This window comes from Electrophorus electricus, chromosome 17 (genome assembly GCF_041902795.1).
Source record: "Electrophorus electricus isolate QZ-2024a chromosome 17, ASM4190279v1, whole genome shotgun sequence".
In the NCBI taxonomy this organism is placed as follows: Eukaryota; Metazoa; Chordata; class Actinopteri; order Gymnotiformes; family Gymnotidae; genus Electrophorus; species Electrophorus electricus.
In genome coordinates, this window is record NC_137513.1 from 19,340,125 (window position 1) to 19,367,500 (window position 27,376).

The 27,376-nt window shown below is 44.8% G+C and overlaps 3 protein-coding genes across 15 annotated transcripts in view; 2 read left to right on the plus strand and 1 right to left on the minus strand.

The window, feature by feature from the left end:
- Positions 1–1,645: 1,645 nt before the first annotated feature.
- bach1a (BTB and CNC homology 1, basic leucine zipper transcription factor 1 a) lies at positions 1,646–7,435 on the minus strand. Of its 3 annotated transcripts, none has more exons than XM_027012007.3 (5): positions 7,300–7,435; positions 6,283–6,534; positions 4,884–6,101; positions 4,415–4,621; positions 1,646–4,124 (listed from the first exon to the last, which is right to left on the minus strand). In XM_027012007.3, exons 2-5 carry the CDS (start codon positions 6,520–6,522, stop codon positions 3,807–3,809), a joined length of 1,983 nt encoding a protein of 660 aa, XP_026867808.2. In that variant the 5' UTR covers positions 6,523–6,534; positions 7,300–7,435; the 3' UTR covers positions 1,646–3,806. The 3 variants fall into 3 exon arrangements, with proteins under 3 accessions (XP_026867808.2, XP_026867807.2, XP_081555851.1); XM_027012006.3 differs by lacking the exon at positions 7,300–7,435 and adding an exon at positions 6,801–7,007; XM_081699725.1 differs by lacking the exon at positions 7,300–7,435 and adding an exon at positions 6,725–6,861.
- LOC113578628 (TRPM8 channel-associated factor homolog) lies at positions 6,810–17,207 on the plus strand. Of its 8 annotated transcripts, none has more exons than XM_035534054.2 (10): positions 6,810–6,944; positions 8,495–8,581; positions 8,887–9,040; positions 9,325–10,032; positions 10,124–11,118; positions 14,655–14,749; positions 14,915–15,128; positions 15,362–15,601; positions 15,752–16,089; positions 16,357–17,207. In XM_035534054.2, exons 4-10 carry the CDS (start codon positions 9,401–9,403, stop codon positions 16,597–16,599), a joined length of 2,757 nt encoding a protein of 918 aa, XP_035389947.1. In that variant the 5' UTR covers positions 6,810–6,944; positions 8,495–8,581; positions 8,887–9,040; positions 9,325–9,400; the 3' UTR covers positions 16,600–17,207. The 8 variants fall into 8 exon arrangements, with proteins under 8 accessions (XP_035389947.1, XP_035389948.1, XP_035389946.1 ...); XM_035534053.2 differs by having other exon boundaries at positions 6,915–6,971; XM_035534051.2 differs by lacking the exon at positions 6,810–6,944 and adding an exon at positions 6,994–7,128.
- A 605-nt stretch (positions 17,208–17,812) lies between these two features.
- mipepa (mitochondrial intermediate peptidase a) overlaps positions 17,813–27,376 on the plus strand; it is a 16,828-nt gene continuing 7,264 nt past the window's right edge. The window contains exons 1-18 of one of the 4 annotated variants that reach the window (XM_081700612.1): positions 17,813–17,966; positions 18,106–18,277; positions 18,389–18,562; positions 18,676–18,764; positions 18,855–18,941; positions 19,357–19,420; positions 19,557–19,739; positions 20,438–20,594; positions 20,891–20,939; positions 21,390–21,450; positions 21,538–21,590; positions 22,753–22,906; positions 23,071–23,148; positions 23,921–24,140; positions 24,299–24,408; positions 24,505–24,579; positions 24,685–24,801; positions 26,926–27,047. In XM_081700612.1, coding sequence (XP_081556738.1) covers positions 18,116–18,277; positions 18,389–18,562; positions 18,676–18,764; positions 18,855–18,941; positions 19,357–19,420; positions 19,557–19,739; positions 20,438–20,594; positions 20,891–20,939; positions 21,390–21,450; positions 21,538–21,590; positions 22,753–22,906; positions 23,071–23,148; positions 23,921–24,140; positions 24,299–24,408; positions 24,505–24,579; positions 24,685–24,801; positions 26,926–27,047 — 1,955 coding nt within the window. In that variant the 5' untranslated portion in view covers positions 17,813–17,966; positions 18,106–18,115. The remainder of the gene's footprint in view (positions 17,967–18,105; positions 18,278–18,388; positions 18,563–18,675; positions 18,765–18,854; positions 18,942–19,356; positions 19,421–19,556; positions 19,740–20,437; positions 20,595–20,890; positions 20,940–21,389; positions 21,451–21,537; positions 21,591–22,752; positions 22,907–23,070; positions 23,149–23,920; positions 24,141–24,298; positions 24,409–24,504; positions 24,580–24,684; positions 24,802–26,925; positions 27,048–27,376) is intronic. The other 3 variants (XM_027012021.3, XM_081700613.1, XM_081700614.1) reach the window with 3 other exon arrangements.

The window sequence follows — 27,376 nt, forward strand, 5'->3', positions numbered from 1 at the left end:
CTCAATGTAAACACACACCTGGGCGATGAAGAGGATCCCTCCCACAGTCCCTCCTGTATGGTTTCCACATGAGAGACTTGCTACTGCAGAACATCATCAATATTTGGATATACTAAACTCTGGTAATAAAACATGGCTAATTGAACACCCCCCATTACACACACAAAGCTTACGTAACACATCATAGAATTTTTCCTCCCCACATATATATTTTTTTAAGTTATGAAATTAAATGTCCTTTGCTTGGAGTTCTTCTGACGATTGTTAAGAGCAGCAAAATGAAAAAAAAAAGAATTTCTTTTCAGTAAAAAATGAAGCATGAGATTTGCAGAACATTACTACTCAGAGGTTGTGGATTTGGGGGAAATAATAACCTGGAGGAAGAGTGAATTAGGAGCCCTTATCTAAACAGGTATTCAGACCTACTCACGCTCATAGGAATCGAATTAAACCACAGCAGACGTCATATGTAACGGAATTATTCGAGAGAATAGTTTGTTGTACTGAACTACAATATCACCCTGTTAATGTGCTTTAATATTTAGCATGTTAACATAGGGCTAGAGGCAGTGGTAGGCTTATTGTTACGGTTGGCCTGTTGAACTTTCACTAATCACACCGTTCCTTAAAAGACTTTTTGAACAAAATTACTAAATAAATCATCTTTAAAAAAAAGTGTATGAATCATGCCGGAGGCAAATAAATGAGATCACCTTGACAGGCCAACTAAAGAAGAGAATCGAATCCCAGCAGTGCCTGCAGACTCACAGCAATTACACATTTAAAGATAAGTGATTGAGTTTTTAATAGTGTTTTGAACCCAGTTACTTTAAACTTAATTGGGAACAATCAACTGACTTTGATGAGAAAGCAATTATATCAGTGTGTAGACATATTGGGTAGTTTTTAACAAGTTCTTTATTATTATTTTGGTTATGATGATAAAATATTGCAACGACAGAAAAAGTCTAAATTAGTTTTGCCTGCTTGTCTGCTGGTATAACTTTTTATAACTATCTTAAGATATATGATCTAATTAATGCCATACAAAAGGAGAGCGTCTGTGACTGCTACTGGAGTCTTCTCTCAGCCCTCTGACTTCACAGTCTGAATACTGTCTTTACACAGTAGACACAGGCAGAAAGATAACTGCAGAGTCCAGTCAATAACCCAACTGGGGCGGGGGGCGTTAAACAGTGGGGAGACCAAACTGCAGAAGAACTCCCTGTGTTCACCAACACTGCACTGCTACTTTCTCCGAGTATTACCTCCTCTTCATAAAACAAGACACAGCAGCAGATGTAAACACAGGTACTACCGTTACTTGGAAAGTTTAAATATTCCAGAGTCACCATAAATCACAACAGTTCTAGTATTAACATGGTACACCTCTCAGCCCTGGTCAGCGCGTTCTGCCACCTCAGCCTGTATTTAAATTACTCATCTTGTGAGTAACTGTTTAAATTTTTAATAAAGGTGTTTACCTCGACCAGCAGATCGTGATGGGCATATAACCATGTTCCCACATTATGATCGCTCATCTCTGACTCTAGTCAAGGAAAATCATCATTATTATCATTATAACATTTCTTAAAGAAAGTGGTAAACAAAGACGTACAAACATAACCTCCCGAGACCCAGACTATACTGTGGTGTGCATTTTAATTTCTCTTTGCAGTCTGTAAGTACTAGTATCTAATCACTATGGAAACTAAGCAATGAAGAACGGAAGTAGTTTTCGAAAAGTTTTCTCAAGGATGAGCTAGGGGTTTGTTATTATTTACTTGCAAGCCGAAAAATATTTAGTTCATTAGGTCCATTGTCAAAATATCATAACTTGGAGCAGAAGCACCTGACAACATAGTGAGAAACAGGAAAGTGTTTTTTAAATATATGATTAAGAGCAGACCTTTAACACTTATTCTTATTGCCAAAGGGACCTTCCAGATTTGGTTATACTGACTGCAAGACATTTATAAAGCACTCACTCACAGGAACACAATCATACATGGCAGACATTTCTCAGCATGTAGTAAATCCATATGCATGTATGAATACATCTGCAAATATGTGCACCATATTCAGTAAACAAATGTGATGCGTTTAGTGCCAAGAATGTTAGGCTACATTTGAATGAATTTGCATATACGCCACCCATTGCTACAAACTCAAGAATTTTCATACATTAGCATAATCTACAATATTGTAAATATTTCCTATTAGAACAAAATGCCTAATATGAATGTGTGGGCAGTAACCGGATCAACAGACTCTTATATAATTAAGAATCATCACCTCTCAACACTGTATGGCTCATGCACATCTGACAAACCAGAACACATGTATAATACAAGTACGGGTGCTAAAGCATACGAAAGCTTCCATTTGAAATATCTAGCAATGTAGAGTGCAAGTTTGGTTACATACATAAACATGAAAACAGTTAATTAAAAAAAATATATACACAGAATTACAGAGTTAAAATATTTTCTCCTGAGTAAAAATTACAAGGTGAACAATTAATTTAGGCAGAACCATCCTACTTTATCTGGGCATACATTGAAGCTTGTTGTGAATATGTTTGTTATTAGGAAAAAACAAAAAAAAATAAAATAACCATGACTAGTCCAGCAGCATAACACAAAGCAAGACTCCTGGGTTAGCCTCTCCCAACAGCAACTCCTGTGGTTTTAATCTAATAAAACCTCTGACTCCTGGGTAAAGGTGAGCATGAAACCTCTAAAATTTGGAGCTCCAGAGCTGTGATCTGAATATTTACTGATGATTAGTGATTAATAAGTGATTACTAAACTCATGAGTGCATTTTCGATTCCATGGCTGTCTCAGAGGTGAGCAGACATGTCTGCATCTGCGCTCTTAACTAGAGCTGGCGTGTGTGTGCTAAATCCATGACCATGGGTGTGCACTTAAACAGCACCAAGCAACCCCCAAGGTGTGTGACTTACAGGTTGGAGCACGACAGGGCACAGCTCCCTGTTCCTCATGCCTCCACATGTGTCTGCCCTTCATCTGTCCTCTGACCTAACGCAGACCATCAGCCCACGAGCTATTTTCACTTTAAAGCAGCCTGCAAATGTTCCCATTAACATCTTTTATTTAAACAGGGCTTGCAGTTTCGCCGTTGACATCTCCCATGTACCCCCCCCCCCCCCCAAACAAATAGCAGGAAAATGTACCAAATAAATTAATCCATATCATAATAAGACGATGGTTTGAGTCCCTGACAGCACTTATACAAGTGCCGGTCTGTCCCACGTTTACTGATATGCAAGCTTAGGTCAAGAATTTAGCAAGTGCACACATCTGACTGGCCATGGAAGCGCAAATGCCCAGACTGGAGCCGGAGTCAATTCGTCTAACTACTATCTGCCTCTGTGAAAATGAAGAGGACTAACCAGGAATTAGAAATGTTTGGTTCAGTGAATCTGAGCTGACAACATCAAGCTTGCTTTGTGGTACGTCTTACAGGAAATAAGTGCAATAGTTTAACCGCAACATTACAGCGATAAAAATCGTACAATTAAATTCTTCAGGAGACAAAGCCAGCGCAGTGAGTATTGTCCTCTGACCACAGCTGCACATAAGTAAACGAGCATATGAAGAATCCCACACAGACAGCCAGCATCGCTTCTCAGATCAAACCCCGGTATTGAAAATGAGAAAACCAAATGATATGCAAATGATTATACTGTGGGTACATATGGCAGATTTGTACTAGAAGTCTGTTTCAACCGTTGACCATCCCACTCGTGTTCCTGTGCTTCCAGATGGACCTGCCTTTTAGATCATGTAACATGAGAGTCCGTGACATTGTTCTGTGTACCAGCTGGTGTAACCCCTGCCCCGTTCCCTCCGGGGTCAGGGGGACAGGGCTCCGGGCGGGCGTGGAGGACGGGGTCACGGCTGGAGGAGGTCACGCAGGTGAGGATCACAGGGGCGGAGCAGTCTGAGGAGAGGTACCTGGGTAAGAGGCGAAGCTGCTCTGGCGGTGCCGAGGCCTCTGTGCACACGCTCTGGCACAGGCGCGAGAGAGACTGACGCGTGTCCTCCATACTCCGCCTCAGCTGACGACGTTCATGAAGCAACTTCTCCTTATGAGTTCTCTGTTTGGTGCGCACACACACAAAAACACGTCAACACTGTTCTATTTATCTGCCCAGGTAAGAGCAGGTAGAACGGGTCAAAAATTGTATCCATGGAGCCAAGCTACACCCCACGAATACACAGGTGTCCACGTTCATTTTAGAAATCGGTGGTCTTCCCATTAACTGCTAGACTGGGAGGTTAGCTAAAGGCATTCTGTTTGACTAAATACAAGACTAATAGTTGCCACAGTGCACACCAAACGTCTCTCCAATCGTCTGAAAAAGGAAAAGTAGACCCAAATACGCACCAGCTTCTTGATGTCTCCCTCGAGGCGGTAGATGCAGTCGAGCTTCCTCTTGCGACAGCGCTGAGCGGCCATGCGGTTTTTGCTGCGTCTCCGGACGTCCTGCACAAGCTCCAGCTGCTCGGGGCTGAGACGCTGCTCCCTGAGCATGCGCAGGAAGGCTCGTCTGCTCATGCTCGAGATCTGCTCTGCTGGGACGGGCAGGTCTGCCTGCCACGGGAGAGAGGCAGAGCACAGCACCGACTCGCTTAGCTCGGGACCTTCCCACTTCTGCTCGGATTCTGGCTCACGTTTGACTCCATCGTGCACTGCCAACATGACTCGGCTCACTGCGCAATTGGTTTTTGCGCACACTGCCTCGGTGTTTTTCTGTAAAACCTCTCATCTCAGCAAACATTAAAACTAAAATCAAGTCCCAGCTGGGATGAATTTAGAGGCTCTGTTGCACTGATGACTTCACTCTCCTTCTTACCTCGCACTCCGGCACGGTGCCGCCCACGCCGTCTCCCTCTGTGTCGCACTCCGAATTCTCGCCCGAGTTTATGGTAGACACGCAGGAGCCTTCTCCACTCTCTAGTTTGGACTCGGCGTCGGTCTGAGAGGCGTGGCCCTCGTTGGAGCTCAGGTCTCTCAGGAAGGGGCAGTCATCAGGCGCCGCCCCCAAGTCCAGATGCTTCAGCCAGTGAAAATCGGATGCATTTCCCACGGCTGCCTGGTCCACAGACTCCAGCGACTCCGTCAGAGAGGAGCTCAACTCTGGCCAAAAGCCCTTGGCCAGATGCTCAGCCACTTCTCTCTCCACTGTACTCCTCTGCGCACACCCCTCACTGTGTGCTGGATCAGGGAATATTTGCTCAGGGGAGGGGAAGGCCGGCATGCCCTCTGTGCCAGTGCCCTCGAGGTTACTCACTGACGCAATGCTGTCCAGAACCTCATTTGCTTCTGTGGAGCTGAGAGGACATAAGGATGTCTGCAGAGCCCTTAAAGGCTGGTCAAACTGCTCCTTGACCATCGGAGCCACGTTTAGATCTTCACCGGCAGACGTTCTGGAAGGGGAATCACCATCATCCACCGTTAGCCCGTTCGCCAACGTCTCCCCCGTCTGCAAAACGTCGCCGTCGCAGCCGTCTCCGGCAGGATGAACGTCTTCGCTTCCACCAGCACGTGGCATTGAAAGAAAGGGACAAATCTCAGCGCTGGCCACCGAAGACGAGAGCAACAGCTGCGGCCCACAGTTCTGTAAACACAGCTGAGCTCTGTTCTGACCTGCAGGTACCGGGAAAGTAACTAGAGGTGAATCTAAGTGCAGGTCCTCATCAGAGGAAGAAGGGGGACGTTCTCCAGGGCTCTGCACACCAGGCATGGCTGGGTCCCTCAGCTCCACGGCGGCCACGCGAGCCTGGGGCCCAGCGTCTGCTTCAGCAGTGGGGCGACGCTCGGGGGACACAGCCTGCTGTAGATCATGGCAGGTCTTGCTGTGCGTGCTGGTCTTGTTCCTCTTTTTGGCTTCCTGGTTGGTTTCGCTGCCATTGAAGAACTTGGGAACGAGGAAGTCGAAGCAGCCTTTCTCGAGGTTGTGAAATCCCAAGAGGTCGGCGCATCTGTGAATCTCTAGAATGTTCTCTTTGGTGAAGTGAAGCTTTGCAGTGTAGGCAAACTGCAGCAAAGGTACAAACCCTTCTACGGTGACCTTAAGGTATACAGAAATGTAAACACAAATTCAGTATATTGGCAATCAGCACATCAACAAGTACAATAAGACTTGTTATTATTATTGGTTACATCAGATAGTTGGTTATTTAAAAGAGTGCTAAAGATGTCCTTTCTAGAACATAATCTACATCCTATCCAGTAAAACTGTTAAGCACTACCTCATCAGGAAGCGTGATGATAAGGTTCCATCCCGTGTGGCTGAGGAGCCTGGTGTAGAAATAGTCGCTGCAACAAGCAAGCACAGAGGAGTGAGCCCGAAAGCTTCTGCTCTCCACTTCAACAGTCACATCACAGAAGATGTCCTTCTGCCTCTGCTGGTCCAGCGAGCGCAGCACGTGCACACTGTGCACAGCCGACTGGAAGGTGAACACAGACGTCCGGACGCCGTCCACAGACATGGCGCTGGATTTCTGCAGCAGAACACCAAAGGTGGAACAGTGGCATACAGTGTCAACTTTAATGTCACTCGAGCACCATTTAATTCATTTATTCATGTAGACGAGAAGCCTCTAAAATAATGTAACTCAAATATGCCAAATGTAATAACAGTAAAATATAACAAGGGACATGTTACATAGACCTTGTAATTAATTTATTTACTTTTTTTTTTTTTTTCCTTCAGTTGTACTGGATGGCAGTATAGGGAAATCCAGGCACACTTTCTCCTATGACATACCATGACGGCTTGTCTGATGCTGTAATTCAAGCGGATATAGCATAGCCTGGAGATACCGAGCCACGGAAATTCCCGTGAAACCGCTTCCTCAACTTCGCGACATAGGCGTCTGCCGTAACTAGTTAGCCAACAGCGTTCTTACTGGTATGAATCCTGCGACACTAACACTATGTAAGGAGGAGTTTGCGTACTAACGTAACCTAGTTAACATTAACTTTGCTCCCTTGGATTGCCTTAGCGGGGCCTCAACATAGCTAGTTACCCATCTGGTATCTTAACGGCTGTTTCAGTGCCTTTTCTAGTCATTACCACACTGAGATCAGCTAGGGTAAGTTAGCCCAGCTTTCTCTTTGGATTTAACTTGAAGAAGATTAGCTAGCTGAGCTAACTGTTTTAGCTGTCCACTAGCTGATGTCAAAGTAGCTATCTTAGCGAAGGATTACGACATTCTAACGTCGTCTAGAGTAGGTAAACACCAGCTAAATCGGTCAGGACTAACCTGTCATATCACCTGAGAGGACAAAACCCTCGACCACTCATCACATTGGTGGCGTTTTTAAAAGGCTCACAGCAGCTATCGCTTCCGCTTCGCTATTGTTGTACGAGCAGCTCGCGACAGGCGGCGCGTCACGTGACTGACGAGCAGGCCCGCTGGGACGCAACGCGTCCGCTTAACCACGCCTCCGGGTGACGTCATGTCAGCGCGCCGAACACGCGTGGACCGGTGATACGACGCGCGGTGAGACGCGCTGTTCGTGAACTGAGTACATAAGATTAGAAGGGCTTTAGAAGAGCATGTTTTGTAGGTGACGCCTACCAAACCCAAGTTATACAATAACCTGTGGGGTATTAGAGATCTATGTATTTGTGGTATAGCTTAGTGTTTGTCATGCTCATCACAACCAACCAGCTTCACCTGTTACGATGCCACGTTTCACCTTTCTGGAATTCTGAGCACACGTTGTGTACCTGCTTGCTAAGGCTTGCCCAAAGGCTCATCTGTTCTGACCAGGTTTCCTGCATTTGCACCTGTTTCTGGGTTATGATCTGGTACAATATGTCTTATACATTTCCTACATACTGTACAGCAAGATGTTGCTTGAGTAGTGGTAGCTCAATGGTTAAGGTGCTTGACTTGTAATCAGAAGGTTGGGCCCCTGAGCAAGGCCCTTTAACCCTCAATTTCTCAAGTTGAATTCAGTCATAATTCTAAGTTGCTTTGAATAAAAGTGTCAGTTAAATGCCATAAATGTAAATGTAACTTGGACAAAAGTATCCTCTTGGTGATGTGGACAACCTCTGTTCTCTGATTTCTGTTTACTTATGGAAACTGGATGGACTGATTGGTTTTATTGTCTAGTTTGTATTTCCACCAATTATTCTTACAGCGCACTGATACATAATGTATATTGCATGACAGACAAATAAAATAAAATGCATATTTAGATAGTATGAATAGTCTGACTTTTCAACAGAAAGGATTTTAACAGAAAAAGTTAAAATGAATCCAAATTTTAATCTAACTTAATCTGTGCATGGCACAGAAGCACATACTCTACACTTTATATTCTGTTGAGGTTCAGGCTTGTAGTCACTTGCTGTTTATGATGCATGTCTTATATCTAGTGTTCTTATTTTTGTAGTCATTTGACCAAATGTACATCTGTGTAATTAATATCTTAATATTTGTGCAGTGTGTGGAATTATGGCTCTATGAATAAAATGAGCTGTGCATTAAAGGATAAAAACACATTAACCTCTATTGGATTAAAACCTACAAAGTAAGTGTTATTTAGGTCCTTCGTATGTCAAGGATTACAACAAAATCACTGAAATCCTTTAAACTGTAATTTTCTCAAAATCAACTTTAATACTGTACAAAAACAATCAGGATTAAAACCAGACTTACCCTAGATTCTTTTAATGTAATATTAAAGCAGGTTATTCTAGATGCAAACTAGAATTTTCAGTAGTGTTGTTTTAGATTCACACAATACTTTTCAATACAGTTTTTCTACAGTGCCTTCGAGGGAATAACTGTGTAATGACTGACGCCACTTGTTTTTCTACTCCACCCTGTTTCTAGGAGATAAAACAATTCTCTGTCCTGGTCTGCTCATCTTGCTCTTCCAGAACTGGGCTTATTAATGCTCAAAAGTTCAAACTTATACACTCTGTCCCATGCAAGCACAGGAAAGGCACAGGAAAGTCTGTCTGGTTAGGCTCACCTTTATTTATTGGTAAGTAGCTTCAAGGCTGTTTACATATGTTACATAGTTACATTACTTTGTTATGAATAACAAAATATTGTTATACATTTCCTGTGTTATATACAAATATCTAAAGTACATAGGCTTTAAGTTTGGTTAACTTTAGGCTGATTGTGATCTGAAAAACCCTAATAGCATTTTACAAACTTTAGGGAATTTTTTTAACTGTAAGATGCTTTAATGTCTAATGCTATCATACAATTCACATATTTTCTAAAAATGTTTGAGTGTTTGCCTTTCTGTTCTCTCTGCAGTGTTGCACTTTCCGAAGTTCTAAACTTCATATACGACTTTGAAAGACAGGAAAGGCCAAACGCCAGCTAGACCACAATGCACCGATTCAAAAATGAACGAATGTCAGACTACTTCCAGCTCATGTCTGGGCTTCAAGAACTTGACTTCCAAGGGAAAGCGGTACCCAGTGACTTGGTGTTGATAGGCAACCATTCCTTCCCGTTGTCCATGAACACAAGAGGTCAGGTCCTAATGGCTGCATCTCGCTACGGCCAAGGACGTATAGTAGTCTTGGGTCATGAGAAGTTCTTAACCCATTTCCCAGGCTTGGTGGAGAATGCATTGGTTTGGCTCATGCCCTCTAATGGTAACAGCAACACAGTAGGCATTCATAAGAGTCTTAGTTCGCTTGTTGAAAACCTGTCTTATTGTTCTTTGAAAACCAAGACCGGAGACTTCCAGAGCGATTTTGCAGTCTATGTCTCTGACGCCTACAGTGTGGATGAGTGTGTGAAAGATATGGTGGCCTTTCTCAAAGCTGGAGGAGGCTTGCTGATAGCAGGGCAAGCCTGGGGCTGGGCCAAGGACCACCCAGAGGAGAACACATTACTCAGCTTCCCAGGGAATAAGGTGTGCAGTGTGGCAGGAATCTACTTCTCGGAACACATGGGGGAGCTTGGCAAGTTTCCGGTGCCCACACAAATTCCGGCAAACTGGCTTTCAGTGTCGTAAGTAAAGCACTCAAGTGCAAACTTTTCCCATAACCTTCTGATGTTTGTCTCAAACGGTCTCACTTAAATTTCTCTTGTTTATTCCTAGGATAGGCAAAGACTTCAGACATGACCTACGGGTCCTACTAGAGGGCGTTTCTGAGTTTGACATTCAAGGTGGGGCCCTTCCATCTGAGGTGATGGTACACGGACCTTTGGCCTTTCCTATTGGACTCACTCCAGATGGTAGAGCCTTCATTGCAGGGGCCTACTATGGTCAGGGAAAAGTAATTGTGGCTTCCCATGAAGGATACTTTGGTCTTGATTCTCTGTCAACTTTTCTGATCAATGCTGTGCGCTGGCTCGACGAGGGCCGTAATGGAGTCATCGGTATCTTACCACAGTTTCAATATATCCATCGCATTCTGAGCGAATCAGGGCTAAAGTGTGAGTTCACTGGCTTTAGGGAAGATTTGAGCGTGTTTGTATGCACCTCCTACAGTGATGCTCAGTGTCAGGAGATCCAGGAATACGTTGCTGAAGGTAGTGGCCTCCTGATAGGTGGCCATGCTTGGTACTGGGCCCAGAGCAACCCTCACCGCAATGTAATGACAGAATACCCCGGAAACATCATCTTGAGTAAGATGGGCCTGTCACTTATGGGAAACACCTTAAAGCCTGCTGTGTACAAGGCCCAGGAAGTGCCAAAACATGGAAAATCCACTACATACCACTTCCGTAACTTGCTGAAGAGCTTTGCTAGTCATGTGATCAGCGGCCAGCAGCTAACACAGCATGAGCAGGAGTATCTGGATAAGCTCAGGCATGATTGTGCAAATTACCTGCAAATGCAGGCCCACAACAATGCTTCCTACACCTCTACGGTGGCACTCATCACAGACATGCTGAAACAGACTGGTGTGCCACAAGCGAGCCATGCTTATCCTGTGGAAAGTGCCAAGGACAAACTGATGCTGCACATGAGCACTGAGGTCTACAAGGTTTGCCCAAACCCGGATGAGCTTCTGCCAATCATCATCTCCAATATTCCCAAGCTGCCTGTTGTGTCCAATGCCAGGGTCTGCATTAGTGCCAACACTGCAGGTAGGAATCATCTCAATTTTCAGAAATTGCCCAGGATTTTTTCAAATGTGGAGCAAAATTTAGATTAGGGTTAGTTTTGAGAATAATCTTAGGGTTACAGTTAGTCTGGGTTAGGGTTAGTCTTGATTCTGGGTTAGGGTTAGTCTTATGCTTGTTTTAAGGGGATTATTACCGCACATTCCCATGCACCGTGGTGATATAATATATAGTCATTATATCACAAAACAATGTGAGGTTCAAAGGTAATTGGGTAATTAACCCTTTGTGGGCAAGCCTGGCCTTTTTGGTTCTATCTTGAGGTTTGTTCCTCGTAGTCTTGGAGTTTTTTCCTCACCACAGTTGCCTTTGGCTTGCTTACTAGACCCGGATATTTGTAAAGCTGCTTTGTGACAGTGTCTGTTGTAAACAGTGCTGTATAAATAATCTTTCCTTTGCTTTTAGGGTGGGATGGTGTCCACCCTTCTCAGATGGGTGCTGTTTGCTGCAGCATACATTTCCTGAACCATTTGTCCCATGGCAAACTTAATTAATCAATGAATGTCCAGCACAGAGGCCAGAGGTTAAGCTGACTGCTGATTGCTATGTCGCCCAAGGTCCATCATATAGACACTGTATCTGTTTCCTGAGCTATACAGGAATAAACAAAACCTAAAAAATGATGTTTGAATAACCTAATTAGTATTAAAGTAAATTACACACAGAACACTGCCAGCACCTTTGATCTAAAGCAAGGATTACTAAATATTAGATCTCTAACATCTAAAGTGCTCATGCTGATAAATTATATCATCACTGATCATAAATCATGTATCAGGCCTAATGCCGTTCTAGCCGTAGCGATATATACCGCCCTCGTCTAACTAGTTGTGGAGGTGGCATTGGAGTTATTTAATACGACACATTAGCCGTAAACCAGAAAGCTCATTATGATTTCAAGCCCTTTGAATGTTTTATTAACATAAATGATGTATCCAGCGAAAAGAAGTCTACTCAGTATTTTTTGCTAATTAGAGTTTACAAGCCATATTCTGAATTTCTTAATGGATTTGCAGATTTCCTCTCTAATCGAATTCTTCAGGTAGAAAAAAGCTAGTATTGTCAGAGATTTCAAAATTCACTTTGCTAATGCTGATAAAGACCCTTTAGTATTTAGCATTCAGATCTGTGTTTGAATCAATAGGTTTTACTCAATGTATCAGAGATTCCACACATTCTGGTGGACATACTCTTGATTTAATGACCAGTCTGATGCATCTCAGTCCAACCCTTAGTGCCAACTTGATCTTGCAAAGAAATGACCATAATGGTTCCAGAATAATCCACTCATCGATTTGGTTGTTTTTACTAGGATACCAAGCTGTGTATTTCCTTTAAACTGCAGGTCAGTCAAATACAGCGACCTCACTACCACACCAGACACACGATCACTTTGGCAATTGCATCTAGATTTACTGCTAATGTCCCAGATTTATCAGTTCTGACTGGGATGCTTTCAAACCCCACAGAATTTGATCAAATGATCAATACTTAATACTTCAATGATTAATACTTAATTTTGCTGCTCCACTTAAGGATAAAAGAGAGAAAAATACTGTGGTAGCCTGAGCTAATATCGTGAAACCCCTCCTCACAATCTCCCATTTGCTTACTAGATTCATTGCCCGCAGACTTTATTTAAAAAATGGTACCTGAATAATTGAACCTTAAATATATTGTTAAATATAATAAACTCCTCCCCATACAACAGCTATGTGCCTAAGTCATTCAGACTAGCTGTTATCAAACCACTGATGAAGAAACATAACCTTGAGCCATGTCAGTTGGTCAAACTACAGGCCAATCTCAAACCTTCCCATTTTTTCCAAGATCCTAGAAAAAGCTGTAGCTCAACAGCTAAACTCATACCTGAATCAGAACAAGATACAGGAAGTCTTTCAGTCAGGATTTAGGCCTCATCATAGTACAGAGACAGCACTCATTAAAGTAGTTAATGACCTGTTGTTGGCTTCTGACCAGGCTTATGTCTCTGTGCTTATATTGCTTGATTTCAGTGCAACATTTTACTAGGTAGACTCAAATGTTTTTGGAATTAAGAGAATAGCGGCTTTGCTGATGACACTAACTCGTATGTCTCTGCCAAACCAGAGGACAAATATCAGTTTAATATTATTGAGGATTGTATAAAGAACATCAGATACTGGATGTTAAGAAACATTCCCTTGCTCCTGTAAAAACAGAAGTGCTCTTATCAGGTCCCCAGGCAGCTGGGAGTAAACTGTCAGATTACATAATAAACCTTGATGGTCTCTCAAACACACAGTATTTAATGGTTAAAGATTTTGGTGTAATTATGGATTCCAGTTTCTCATTCGATGCTCATGTAAATAATATTTCTAGGACCCCCTTTCTCCATTGCAGGAACATTTCAAAGATTAGGAACATGCTCTCCTCACATGATGTACATGCATGGACTAGCTTTTCTACTACTCCTGTCTGAAATTCTATAATGCTCTACTATCTGAGTGCACCACTAATTGCACAAATCTCCAGTTAGTTGAAAATACAGCAGCCAGAGTTCTTATTAGAACTAGACAGTTTGATCATATTGTTCCTGTCATATCTACCCTGCGTGGGCTCCCAGTAACATTTCATATTGATTATAAAATACTTCTACTGAGCCATAAGGCACTGAACAATCTTGCCGCACAGTACCTTATGAGCTCGGTCTATGTTGACCCACCACGTCTGCTTAGATCCAAAGGTGCAACTCTTCATTAGTACCTAAACTACAGACACCTGGCTTGGGGCAGAGCTGCTCCCAGACTATGGAATAACCTTGCTGTCGATGTTTGAGACACACAATCTCAATATTTAAGGCTAGGCTGGAAATCTATCAGGCATTTTATTAAATACCTCTCATCTTGGGTAAAGGTGTAGCTGTGGGGTTTATGGGCATTGCGAGTTATGGTAAACGGGGATGTTGTGATGCTGTCACTTCAACTCTTTTTTCTCACTCAGGTTTGCTGGCTGTGGAGTGCTGATGTCCCAGGGTGCCTCATGTCTTTTGTTTCTTTCTGGTTCTGTACTTTTAGCTGTGCTGTCATAGATCTGCCGGAGTCCACCCTTGCACATTATATACCCCCATTTCACACTCTTTAGTATTTGGACATGGCTAATAATCTGTCCTCTCTTTCTGCTAAGGCGCACCTACTCCTGGTGTCGTTGTGGCCGAGCCTCGATCCGTTTCAGCTGCTGTGGCTTAGACTAGACTTCCACTGCTAGTTCTTATTTAGTTCTCTTGTTCTTTATTGGTTATATTGTTGGTGTTGTGGTGTCTGGTGTTGACCGGAGGAGGATGGGCCCCCCTTTAGAGTCTTGGTTCCTCTCAAGGTTTCTTCCCCGTGCTGATGCGACTTTTCTCCTCGTCACTCTTGACTTTGACTTACTCACGGGGGGCTTGGACTCAGATATTTGTTCAGTTGTTGTACAAACCGCTGTATAAGTACATTTGAGTCATGTCACCAACTTTCTTTCAGATTGTGAAGAATGGATCAGCACAGGTCTGTATCTTTCTCCTGGAATGCGGACTTACGTTGCAGTACCCAAGGAAATTATGGGCAAAGGTTGGAAGGTAACTGAACTGTATATGTCATAAACCTTTATATTTTGCAAACCTGTATATGTCATATAACCGCATATATGCCATATAACCGTATATATCTTAAACCTGTCCGTTATTTGTAAATGATTATAACAAACGTAACATGACGCTCTCACTCACTTCTTGTGTCTGTAGCTGCAGATTGGCTGTCAAACAGATTATTTAGGCAACGCCAACAGTCTGAGACGAGCCCCCGTTGTGCACGAGCGATTCCCTCTAGAAGAACAGATGCCTCTGGTCTGGAACCTCTGGGGAGGGCTCATATACCTGATTGCACCTCCATACACCAAGGTGGAGGCAGTGGAGGTGGTGCTACAGGAAGCCGTCAGAGCACCTTACTACAAATCTGGTACATCTGTGTAACGTCTCTCTAAACACAAACGCTTACTCCTGTTTTAATGTTATTAAGATCAAAGTTTTTAAAAAACATTTAACATTCTTGATTAATTCTGTGAGTAATAAAGTCTGAGCTTGAAAAAAATGACATCGAAAGCTCCAGTAAGTGCTAATAAGGTATAGTTGGCCAATGACTCTTTTAACCCAACAGTATGAGGAAGTAGCTAAACTTAACCGTTAATTCAGGAGAGACCAGCGTGGCAGACTGGGTCAACTCCATCTGTGCTGCACCCGCCCCCTGGGCAGAACTGGAGTTTGAGAACGTCGTCATCACCCTGCAGTCTGACGCCATACGGCAGCTGGACCGTCCGGACAAGGTGGCAGAACTCTGGGACTCCATCATGAGGGGCGTGGCTGATCTGGCCGCGATACCCCCCAAGCTCCCCCGCAAGGAACGCTTTGTTGCTGACATTCAGATCTCATGTGGTTTGTACTAGTCTTGTTTTCTTTTAATGGCTTTTTCTCCGAATTTAAACGATCCATCCATCAGCAAAACTAGCATGGCAACCCATGTTATTTTTATCAGTATGAGCTAAGCAGGCGATCACTGCTGTGCCATTGTTCTTCTCTACGCAGGCTTCATGCATGCCGGCTACCCCATTATGATCCACTCCTACACTGCCCCAGAGATGTTGAACGTGGATGCAGCTCGCAAGTCTGGACTCTGGGGCTTCGTCCATGAACTGGGCCACAACCAGCAGCGTGGCGTGTGGGAGTTCCCCCCGAACACCACAGAGTGCACTTGTAACCTGTGGTCTGTGTACGTGCACGAGGTGGTGCTAGGCATCGACAGGGCACAGGCACATGAGAACATGTGTGCCGATAGGCGGCAGGCTCGAGCCCAGAGCTACGCCACGAATGGGAGACAACTGAAGCAGTGGGGCATGTGGACAGCCCTGGAGACCTACATGCAGGTACGTGGCCACACGTATTTAGGATTTAATTTAAGCTTCGCCCTTTTGAAATGTTGTTTTCTTGATATGAATTTCATGTCATGGGGTACGTCGTGTTTAATGCTTTTATTTTCATACCTAATGACCTAAAAGCTCAGCGTGTAACACGAAGGACCGTGTCCGCTTGACACAGACTCCAAAGATTTCATAACTTCTATAGCAGTGGTTGTGTCTAGAATCCACACCCACTTCACCACTCAACCATTGCCTTGGCCTACTTTCTTTAAGCTGCAAGACGCATTCGGCTGGGACGCCTTCAAGACGCTCTTTGCTGCCTACCACAACATGAATAACGTTCCAGGTGACAACGATGGCAAAATGAACCTGTACGCTGAAACATTCTCCAGTGTGGTAAACAAGAACCTGGCCCCATTCTTTAAAGCCTGGGGCTGGCCCATCCAGGTCAGGACCGAGGAGAAGCTCTCCAGCCTGCCGGAGTGGAAGGACCACCCCATGGCCCAGTATGCTTGATGTTAGCTGTACTAGCTCTGTTCTTGGTTTGATGCCCTAATGTGCCCAGCTGCACAGACTTCAGGTTAGTTTCACTGCACTGCTCAGAGTTTAGAGGAGGCCGAACGAACTCTGCTGCTCATCCAGTTCTGCGTGTAATGTCATTATTATGAGCCTGTTACTGATTTTAGGAGCGGTTTACATTTTGGAATGTTCAGAAGGCTCTCTACCCTACATGAACTTAGTGATATTGTTATTTGGTTGTTGTTAATGGGTTTTCTATTGCTGGTTTTCATGTTAAAATGATTTATAATAGAACTACATCTGTAGAATTACAGAGGAAATAACTGACAAATTTGATACATGGGTTACTAAAGAAAAGACAATCATATTTTTCAATGTTCCTCTTTCTCTCCCTGGGTGTGTGGTTGTATACACGCGACTGTGTCTTTTCAGTACCCTAAATCTTACATTAACTTCACTGATTTTACAAATTGTGAACAGTACACCACACGCACAACAATGTAATAGCTTTTTGGCGCATGGTTATGGAAACGTGTACTTATGCTGCAGTGCTTAAAAATAAAGTATACAATTTGATGGGACAATGTCATGGTCAAATTTCTAAACTTTTGTCAAATGCGTGTTTGTAACATACTCGTCATCCTGACAGAGGGCTCTCGTCGGGGTGGATCTAAACAGGCTGCTATGTCCGTACGAGTGGGCCAGATCGTAAGGTCTGCGGCTGAGCTATTTGGGTCTATTTGGGCGTAACTTTGAAAGGTGCCGGGGCAGAAATGCGGATCGGGTGTTGCGCTCAGCTCCTCTGCACCTCAAAATGGAAAGAAATCATCGCAGGAACTGGAAGGAAGAAGTTCACTGAGGTTTAACGAGGTAAAGGGATGTTATGGCCGTGGTGTCAAGACTATCGGCACTGAACACTATCAGCGCTGTTGTTTCGAATATATATGTAGTACAACTATTTTCTAGTCATCATTAAAAGTCATTCGTTTCGTTTCACGAAAATTCATCTTATAATCTCGGGATCGTGTAACAAAATATAAGTACGAGCATTTTCTGCTTCTGTCATGATATCTGCAGCAAGCTGTTAAGTAAAATATTTTCCCAGAGTACAATTTTTAAAAAGTGGTGGGACAGATATAGGGGGAGAGGGTGAAGGCTCGCTTTGAAGATGCGCAGGTTTTCTACCGTCTTTGACAAGGCGCTGCGCTAGGTGGCGGTGTGTAGGGGTAACAACACTCCGACATAGCCCCGAAGAGGACGCTGGCGCTAGGTGGCGATATAACGCTCTTCAAACTCCCCAAAGTCGCTGAAGAAAAACACAAAAAAAAAAACCACGTGACCGTCCTACAACCTCGCTAGCGTAGGTAGGCAGCTAACCAAGCTCCACCACACCACAAAACATGACACAAACACTGAAATGTACATGACGGCAGGTTGGGGAATGCTGGTTATTATTTGCATGCTGCTGTGTCTGCTGCGCTAACGGCTGGCTTTTCTACACAGATCGTCGTAAATGACCGTGGCGCTGCACATTTGCGCCGGTCTACCATGGCAGCCCGCAAACCGCTGCTGGGCGGCAGTAAGGCTTTGGAGGAAGGTCACCACGTGGTCAGCTGTTGGAGCTGCCTTCAACTCCAACCCCGTCAGGAGACTGGACCTGCTCCAGCGTCACGTGGTGCGTCGGCGCTTGTAGCTGGACTAGTGTTTGGTGTCCCTGCAAACGTTCGTATGCTTGCTGACAGGCGGATCGCGTCCATATCTTCTCCGTGGCTTTGTTTGGTCCCAGGGCTTGTTCGGGGTCCCAGAGCTGAGCTCCACGGAGGGCTTTGAGCGGGTCCAGAGGAGGGCTTTACTGGAGGCTGAGCAGCTGGTGGCCAAAGCGTGCAGAACTGCACCGGGTGCTTCAACCGTGGAGGTGTTCGACAAACTCTCCGACACTTTATGCAGAGTGGCGGATCTGGTAATGCTGACCAGCTCAGGCATCGTCCTTGCAGTCTGAAGTCTGTTCAACCGACTCTCCTCTTCCTCTGTATGTGAATTGTCCTCAGTACTGTGCTTTGGTCCTTCATCTAGGCGGACTTCATCAAAGTGGCACACCCAGACCCAGAGTATCGTGAAGCGGGAGAGAAGACGTGCATAAAGATCGGTACCGCAGTAGAGAAGTGTGTTGTTGTTGATGCATTCAGCTATTAAGGAATTGCACACACATGCAGCAAAGATGTTTGTTGACTTCCAGTCTGTTTGTGCCACAGGCTTAACACTAATGTTGAGTTATGCAGAAGTTTAAAGAACTTGTTGGACAATCAGGAGGTTATGGATCAACTGGATCCAGAAACAAGGTGTGTTTAGCCATGTTGTCTTGGGATTTGAATGTCTTTTCCTGATGTGTCTTAGGAGTTGTAGGCTCACCATTATAAAACCCTTATAAAACAGGGTTCACTGGTCATATAGGGTTACTGGTAATGAGATTTTTAATTACTCATGATGCTATATTTTAGTACTCATTTATTTTGTGTGCCAGAGTCATAGTTTAGCTTTCTCAGGCTTGGCTAGAAGAGTTCACTTTAGATACTGAAGTATGTAGATTGTGAGTACATGAAATCTCCTCCTGGCTGTAGCCTTCTCTGCTTTGGGATTTAAACGTGATGGTATCTTTTCAAAGAGAAACAATAGATCTTCAAAAACGATACCATAGAGCTTTAAAATACATACCATAGAGTTTTAACCCATCCTAGTTGCTTTTGTTCTGTGAAGGAGAGTGGCTGAACTCTTCATGTTCGACTTTGAGATCAGCGGGATCCACCTGGACGAGGAACAGGTCACACTTCTTCCAGCTGGTTTTCTTTTCATTTTAGAAATCCTCACCAATTTTGCCTTATTTTATAACTGGATACATCAGCTCACTGGTTTTCGTTCTATGCTCAGACACGTATCTAATCTCTTTTCTTCCACAGAGGAAGGAGGCAGTTGACCTGAACGTTAAACTCTTGGATCTGAATAACCAGTTCCTCATGGGCTGCCACATGCCAAACAGAATAGACGGACGTGCTCTCCCTACTCACATTCACCACCATTTCACCAGTGAAGGGAATTACCTGCAAATTGGAGGACTGCATGCTGATTCCCCAGATGATGTGGTGAGTCCCACATCCAGGTATTCTACTGCACACGAGGTTTACTGTGAACTATTTCTAGTGGTTTATTTTTCAGAACCATTTACATTTGTGGCATTTAGTTGAAGCTTTTATCCAAAGCGACTTACAGTAATTGAGGCTTAAGGGTCTTGCTGAGGGGCGCAACACTGGCAACCTGGCAGTGGTGGGGCTTGAACTGGCAACCTTCCGATTACAAGTCAAGTACCTTCACTACGCCTGCAGTATGCAAATGAATCTCTAAGACGTTACATATGTACTGTGCTGTGAGTGTCCTGATCAATATTGGGCATCTAGGTGAGTGTCCTCTGGGTAAATGACATCAGTCCAGACTTTGTGAGGTGTGATCAAACGGTTCACTACTGTTTTAATTCATTGTAGGAAATATAAAAATTGCAGTACATAGCCGTGTAGAATAACCTTGTCCAAGTATTTTTGCATACATGAGAGTCCCTCTGCACAACAATATGGGGCAGAAACCGGGTGGATGTTTGCTTGAACATTTCCTGTTTGAACAGTTCTGATCCCGGCTGCACGCCGCTCTCCTAGAAGGGGCGTTTTATACGAAACCATAAAGCGCAGGCGTTCATAACTGGCCTCACCCTTCACGTTGATCCACTTTTTGCTTTGTCATGCTGTCCGTTGTCATGTTCTCCTGTAACAGGCTGTGCTTATCGTTTCAGGTTCGAGAAGTGGCCTACAGGATCTTCCTGTACCCTAACAGAGACCTGATGGACATCCTCGATCAGCTGTTGTCCTGCAGGAACAAACTGGCTCGGCTGGTGGGCTACGAGTCATACGCACACCGAGCACTGCGGGGGACTATGGCCAAGAACCCCGGTGAGGTTTCCTTTCTCTGATTGGGCTGCTTGGGGAGGTTTTCTCTCTCTGATTGGCCTGCTTGGGGAGGTTTTCTCTCTCTGATTGGCCTGCTTGGGGAGGTTTTCTCTCTCTGATTGGCCTGCTTGGGGAGGTTTTCTCTCTCTGATTGGCCTGCTTGGGGAGGTTTTCTCTCTCTGATTGGCCTGCTTGGGGAGGTTTTCTCTCTCTGATTGGCCTGCTTGGGGAGGTTTCTCAGCTAGGTTGTGTTGTTTTTTTTTTTTTTTCTCCATTTATTTTTTTGACTTTTTTTGCAGATAACGTGATGAACTTCCTACAGCTTTTGACAGACAAACTCAAAGACAGGTAGCGTTTCTGTCCAAATTCTTGTCAAAAGATATCTGAGGTCATGACAGTCAACATTCTTACCTTATTCATTTATCACTTGATCACCAGAGTTGAAATGAATGCATAGTTAATGTGAAATATATAAATTTAGCCAGTCAGACACATTGGCCATTCTTCATTCATTTTGCTTTATGTATGTATCAGTTATGTGATTTTACAGACAATGGATCTATGCCTTATGTGTAATATTTTAACATATTTTAGAATCCGCCAAAATGCATCCTTTAGAAATGTGCAGAGAATATCTGAAATGGAGTGGAGATATTTAAGTATTTTGGTATATTTACACAGAAAAGCACTTGAGTCAGTGAAGCTGTTAATTTTTAGGGCATGCCATTACTCTCTAAATTCACTAGGTGGCAGTATGCGCTACATGTTTACTCACCATTTCACGTCTTCGTTCACCAGGACTGAAAAGGATTTTAAAATGATGAAAGACATGAAGTGCAAACTCAATCCCAGAAATCCGGTAATCTCTCAGCTCTGTTTATTGGCATGACGTTGTGGCGTTTGTGATATTCATTTAGTGATTAATTAGTCATTTTTTGCTCTGAAGGATCTTATGCCATGGGACCATTCATATCTAAGCGGTGTCATACGTGCTGAGAGGTGAGTGTGGAGTTACCATAGTTGAACTACTATCCCAGTAACGTGTAGTAAAATGTAGTACACCAGTACCGTGTACAGTAATAGTGTGGTACCATGTTGTACATGTAGTGGTCAGTCTGAGTCCAGCATTGGGATTTGTGGTCTCCATGCAGCACTAACAGTTTGGAGAGTTTTGAACCCATTTGTTTGAAATCTGGCTTGTAAAAATGGAACTCGGCCGATCTTGTCTCCGGTTTTTTAATGACCTGCTCTTCACTCCCTCAGTGGGGGGGAGGCGGGTGGAGGAGGGGCAGCTATCCCAGGGGCTTTTATTCCAGGCCGTCCTGCTCTGGGGACCCTGAGCTGTTTGCAGCGTGGTCTGTCTCCTCGGGGACAAGTTCGCTCCAGAAGTTACGTCTCTGCCTTGTCCTTCACCGCTCTGTGATGGGACCCAAACCTTTCCTCAACCCTTCAAGAGCTGTGTTTAGCTAAGGGTTCGTGTGAAACTGTGGATATTAAGTTAATGAATTAATTTGTTTTGGGCTGTTGTCCTACTATTTAGATATGTGGAGGTATGTTAAGGCATTGCTATGTGTCAAGTCAGTCAAGGCGAAATTACTGTGGACTTTATAAGTAATTAGTGGAGTACCTTTTAAGCAGATCTCAAGTTATAAGAATCCTGCCTAAAGGTGCTTTTTTTTAACAGTTAAAACCGACATCTGTTGTGTTGCGTTTACATGGTTCTGATGTACAGCAGAATCTCAATGACAGGCAGAATCAAGATGGTCTGTTTCTAGTCAGCATCCCTTCGCGAGGCCATGTGTGGATGCTGGAGGATGTGAGGGGTTTCACCCCTGTTAAAGGCGATCATGTAACGTTAGACCTGCCTTTAGAGTCTGCACAGAGCGAGCGTGACTGTTTATGAGCTCCAGACCTGCTAATCCTACACGTCTCGCTTGTCCCCTCCAAGGGAGCAGAGGTACTTCATCACTTAGTGCTAGGATATACAGGCAGGGAACTAAAGACCAGCTGTCTAACGTGGACATGTAATCTCTGTCTCATTATGTCATAATTTGTTCATCATTTATTTAGTCAGACTGTTTTCCTGTCCAGAAGGGCTGTGGTTGACAGTTTGTCCCTGTCGTCACGAGTGTTTTGGGGGGTGTGTGTGTGTGTGTTGCAGGTTCAACATCGAGCCCAGTCTGTACAGCCCCTACTTCTCTCTGGGGTCCTGTATGGACGGCCTGAACGCTCTCTTCACACAGCTCTATGGCGTGTCCCTGCTGGCTGAGCAGCCCAGCGCCGGAGAGGTGTGGAGCGAGGACGTGCGCAAGCTGGTAAACAAACAAACAAACAAACAAAAGCAACCAGTCGGGTCACCGTGACGGTGGGCTGCTTCTGGGCCTGGAGAAGAGCTTGAGATAAGGCAGCAAAGAACTCTGGGTGAGTTCCCTGGTTGTTCATGTGAGTCTCAGATCTGCTGTTTCTGATTCGTCCTCAGGCGGTGGTACATGAAACCGAAGGCTTACTGGGATACATCTACTGTGACTTCTTTATCAGACCTGACAAACCTCATCAGGTGGTGTACAGCTCACACACTTATTTCATGTGCCCTTGTAATTCCACACACAACAGGGCCCTGCAGTGTTCAGTTCACTCACAAAGGTCATCAGATCTCCACACGCCATTAGCAATGCGCCCTACATTCAGTTCAATGTCGACTGGGGTGTTTAGGTCCACAGGGACTGTGACTTCTTGGTATATCACATAGCACTTAGAGCTGGAGGTTTAAAATAATTCTTTACGCAAAAATGCTACAGCTAAGAATTCTGAATGAGCCCGTTGACGTGCGGTACTCTGCTTCTATACCCAACTGGCTGAAAATCAGGTTGGGTTAGGGTCAGTGTTTATATGCGCAGCAAAAATATGAGCTTACAAAAACCCCTCTAAATACAGAGGGAGAAATAGTTTGAAAACCAAGCGTGTGCGCAGACAGTCTGAATGGCAGGTAAAACCCTGCGTGACCTACTGAGTCCTGGATTACCTCCTCACGTTTGCCCCGCTGCCCTGCTCCGTGCTGGCGGAATGCTCCTGCACACGCTGTCTGGCCCCTGCAGCAGTCCGAGAGCGTCTGCGTTCTGGTTACCCGGCCAGGCTGCAGCACGCTGCCCCCTGCGTTTCATCACGGCGTTAACATCATTCCCTCACCAGTCAGTTAACACCTCGCACAGGTCCCAAAAGAAGACGGCGTGACTTGCGGGACTTTTTACAAACTCGGAATGTTGACCTCAGTCGGAATAAGATTCGGTGTGGAATTGCTATGTAAATGTATGCGAATATTCCTCACGCAGCGTGCCTCCTTGCAGGACTGCCACTTCACCGTGCGCGGCGGGCGGATGCAGGACGACGGCCGCTACCAGCTGCCCGTGGTGGCGCTGATGCTGAGCCTCCCCCGGCCGGGCCGGGACGCCCCCACCCTCCTCACCCCCGCCATGATGGAGAACCTGTTCCACGAGATGGGTCACGCCATGCACTCCATGCTTGGACGCACCCGCTACCAGCACGTGACTGGTACAGCTCCCCCTAGAGGCGGGCAGTAGGACCGTCTGTCTCTGAGACTTGGCGCTGCTGTTTATTGTTGCCATTTGTTATTTGTTTGTTTGAATCATGTTTTGCTTATTCGGCCCCCTCCCTGAATGCCAGCATGGACCTTTCCCTTCTCTTCAAAGGCACAAGATGTGCCACTGATTTTGCCGAGGTCCCCTCCATTCTGATGGAATACTTTGCCACAGACTATCGCGTTATCAGCCAGTTTGCCCGGGACTATCAGACAGGGCAGGTAATTGGGGTCTTGTTTCACAGCATGGCTATCGCTGCGCTTGCTAGCCTAACACACGCGTGTGTGGTATGTACTAACCCCTCTGCGTTCTCCTAGCCTTTGCCGCAGAGCATGGTGACCCGTCTCTGCGAGTCCAAGAAGGTGTGTGGTGCGGCAGACACACAGCTCCAGGTACCGCCTCTGTGCTCGTCTGTTTCCTCGTAGCCGACGGCTCAGACCGGCCGCTCTGATCCGCTGTGCTTTACGGGCTTCGTTGATGCTGTGTTGCTCCGGCAGGTTTTCTACGCAGCCTTGGACCAGGCTTATCATGGCAAACCCCAGAGTCGCTCAACAACAGACATCTTGATAGACCTGCAGCAGAAGTACTACGGCCTGCCGTGTGTCCCCAACACAGTAAGTGCTGGAGATGTCTGTCAGGAAATGGATCGGTACCACTGGACCCTCTTTGCTGTTGTATAAACTGTTCTAAACAAATAATTCATAATCAGAATATCGATATTACAGTAGCATGTAAAAAGAGTCATTGGTGATGTTTAATATTGTGCATGTTGGCAAACATTCTGTTTCTGGAATCCCCAAACCAAGTTCTTCTGTTACAGAACCACACTTAATGACATTTTGTCAAAAGCCAAGTGGACTCCAATATCATCACATCAAATGTTCAAATTTTATTTACTACGTTAAAGTAGGAAAACACTTTAAAAATTCTCAGCAAACTTCAAATAATAGTGTGAAGCAGGAATAATAGTAGTAAAATAATAATCATCCTTATCATAAATAAAAGTTATGTTTACACCTCATTCTACACATTCAAATATGAGACAGTTTAGTTAGCTCTTAAGTTGCGAAGTTTGAGACATGTTAAATATGTTATTTATGGAGTTCAAAATATAATTTAATGATGCCAGAAACTTAGTTTCTCTCCCCCAGTGTTGGTGGTCTGAAATGTTCTGATGTATTACAGGTATTAAATGTAATGACTGTTTTGGACTCATCCACTAATCTCTAATAACACCTTCCACTCTTCCATGAGTTGTCTGTTCAGTATTACAAAGGTCACACCGAGGTCAGAGGGGGCCCCTTTTCAGGGACCATTTAAGGGAAGAGAAGTAAAAAGAATGTCTCCTGCAGATCCTTAGCAGTTGGCTTTTACTGGCCGGGACAACCTCTGGGAACCAGGCGATGTAAAACCCAGACTGGATTTTGGGCCGACTTGCATAAAAATGCGTCCTGCTCTGTAATTAAATAGCGCCGTGGGGAATGGGATGTCTCCAGCACTAAATATTCCTCTTTAATTGCTCCAGCCGTAGTGTGTGTTTCCGTTCCTTTAAATGACAGGCCGCACCCCCTTTTAACTCTTTGACTCCCTGTCACGGTAATGTGGCTAATGCCATGTGCCTGTCATTTCTGTTTAAGCCACATTTCAAGCAACTGTAATGGCTGTAAAAGATATACATAAACACTTCGTGGTGGTGGTGGGGTGGTTTGTGCCGTGATCAGGACCCCAGAAGGGCAGCTGTTAAGGGCTGGACTGGGTCCACGCTGACGCTGTGTGACCTTGTGACCTCGGCCTTTGCTGATGTCCCATATTCACATCTTCATTCCCTGCTCCGAGTTCTGGTTATGCTCAAGAAAGTCTTTAAATGCAAGCGGGTGTGTGTGATCTGCCCCGCACTCCTCCCCACTCTGACTCCTCCCCCAACCCCACCCCCAGCTTCTTTGCCCCACCCACTGCTTGGCACGCTCCCCTGCTGTTTTGAAAAAGCTCAACCTTTTCAAACTGTCAGTCATCTGCACGTGCTCTGAGATGCCCTCCCTGCCTCATCTTTGTGCTCCGGATCAGTAGCTGTCTGCTTGCTTATAGGTAGTCACTTCAAGAGTAAAATTGTGTTGGATTGTTTACATGTCTATGGTTTTCTGTGTCAGGGAGAGTATAGATGTTGTGTAATATAGCATGTCTCTGTGTTGTGTAATATTATAGCATGTCTCTGTGTTGTGTAATCTTAAATCATGTCTAAAACATTGCTGTGTTTTTATTCTTTGCCCTCTTTCCTAACAGGATAAAATTTGCCGTTTCTCTGCAGACTAATGGATGTTTAAGCACGTCTGTGTTTCTCTGCAGTGCCTTTGAGCAGCTAAGCTCTTAAATCTCTAATTGGGATATCACAGACCCAGAAACATTATTCAACCCTCCGCGCGCGCGCACACCGACACAAAACATCACTCTGTTTCATCTGCCATCTAAGTCAGGCCTGCTGTGAAAGAATTCTGTGATGCAGTAAACATTAGAACCAGTTATTACAGCACTTAAGCTTCTGCTGTTGTGCTGGGATACTCATGTAAACAAAGGGTTTTTTTTTTTTTTTTTTTTGTTGTTGCCAGTAAGACTAAAAGTGCTCCTGTCGGCTCCTGTCTGCTGAGCGTTTAGACCCACATCTGGGACCTGCAGGGCCGCTGTGTCTGCCTTTGTTTGTTTGTGCTGAGGTCTGCTGGGTTCCTTTGCTTCCATCTGTACAGGCCTGGCACCTGCGGTTCAGCCACCTCGTAGGTTACGGGGCGAAGTACTACTCCTACCTGATGTCCAGGGCTGTGGCGTCCATGGTGTGGAGGCAGTGTTTCCAAAAAGACCCCTTAAACAGGTGTGGGTGTGTGTGTGTGTCTGTGTGCGAGAGTCAGAGAGATTTTTATTTTTTTTGTTCTCATTGTCCACTTGTATCATTACTATGGCGGAGCACCTTGTGTTGAGATTTGTGATGGTGCATCAGTCAGAAAGCACCACCATGACCTCTTCCTGTAACGCCCCAGTTCCCCTGAACTGGCCCTGGTCTCGTCGCTTCACACCTGGATTTGTTAAGGCAGTGTGAAGTCTGTGGTTGAGCCCAGAGCACAGGTAATGCTGGTAGCACTTGTTCTGTAGTCTAATTATGTGCGTGCATGTGTGTGTGTGCACGCGTGCGTGTGCCGATTG

What these genes read in the sequence shown, in the direction of transcription:
- bach1a (XM_027012006.3), bottom strand. An exon ending in TCATCACGCTTCCTGATGAG is followed by an intron (nt 6,102 to 6,282) that starts GTAGTGCTTAAC and finishes GTATACCTTAAG; the next exon opens with GTCACCGTAGAAGGGTTTGT. An exon ending in GCACCGTGCCGGAGTGCGAG is followed by an intron (nt 4,622 to 4,883) that starts GTAAGAAGGAGA and finishes CTCCCGTGGCAG; the next exon opens with GCAGACCTGCCCGTCCCAGC.
- LOC113578628 (XM_035534054.2), top strand. Translation starts at nt 9,401, where the DNA reads ATGCACCGATTCAAAAATGAACGAATGTCAGACTACTTCCAGCTCATG. An exon ending in TGACATTCAGATCTCATGTG is followed by an intron (nt 15,602 to 15,751) that starts GTTTGTACTAGT and finishes TTCTCTACGCAG; the next exon opens with GCTTCATGCATGCCGGCTAC. An exon ending in CCCTGGAGACCTACATGCAG is followed by an intron (nt 16,090 to 16,356) that starts GTACGTGGCCAC and finishes ACTTTCTTTAAG; the next exon opens with CTGCAAGACGCATTCGGCTG.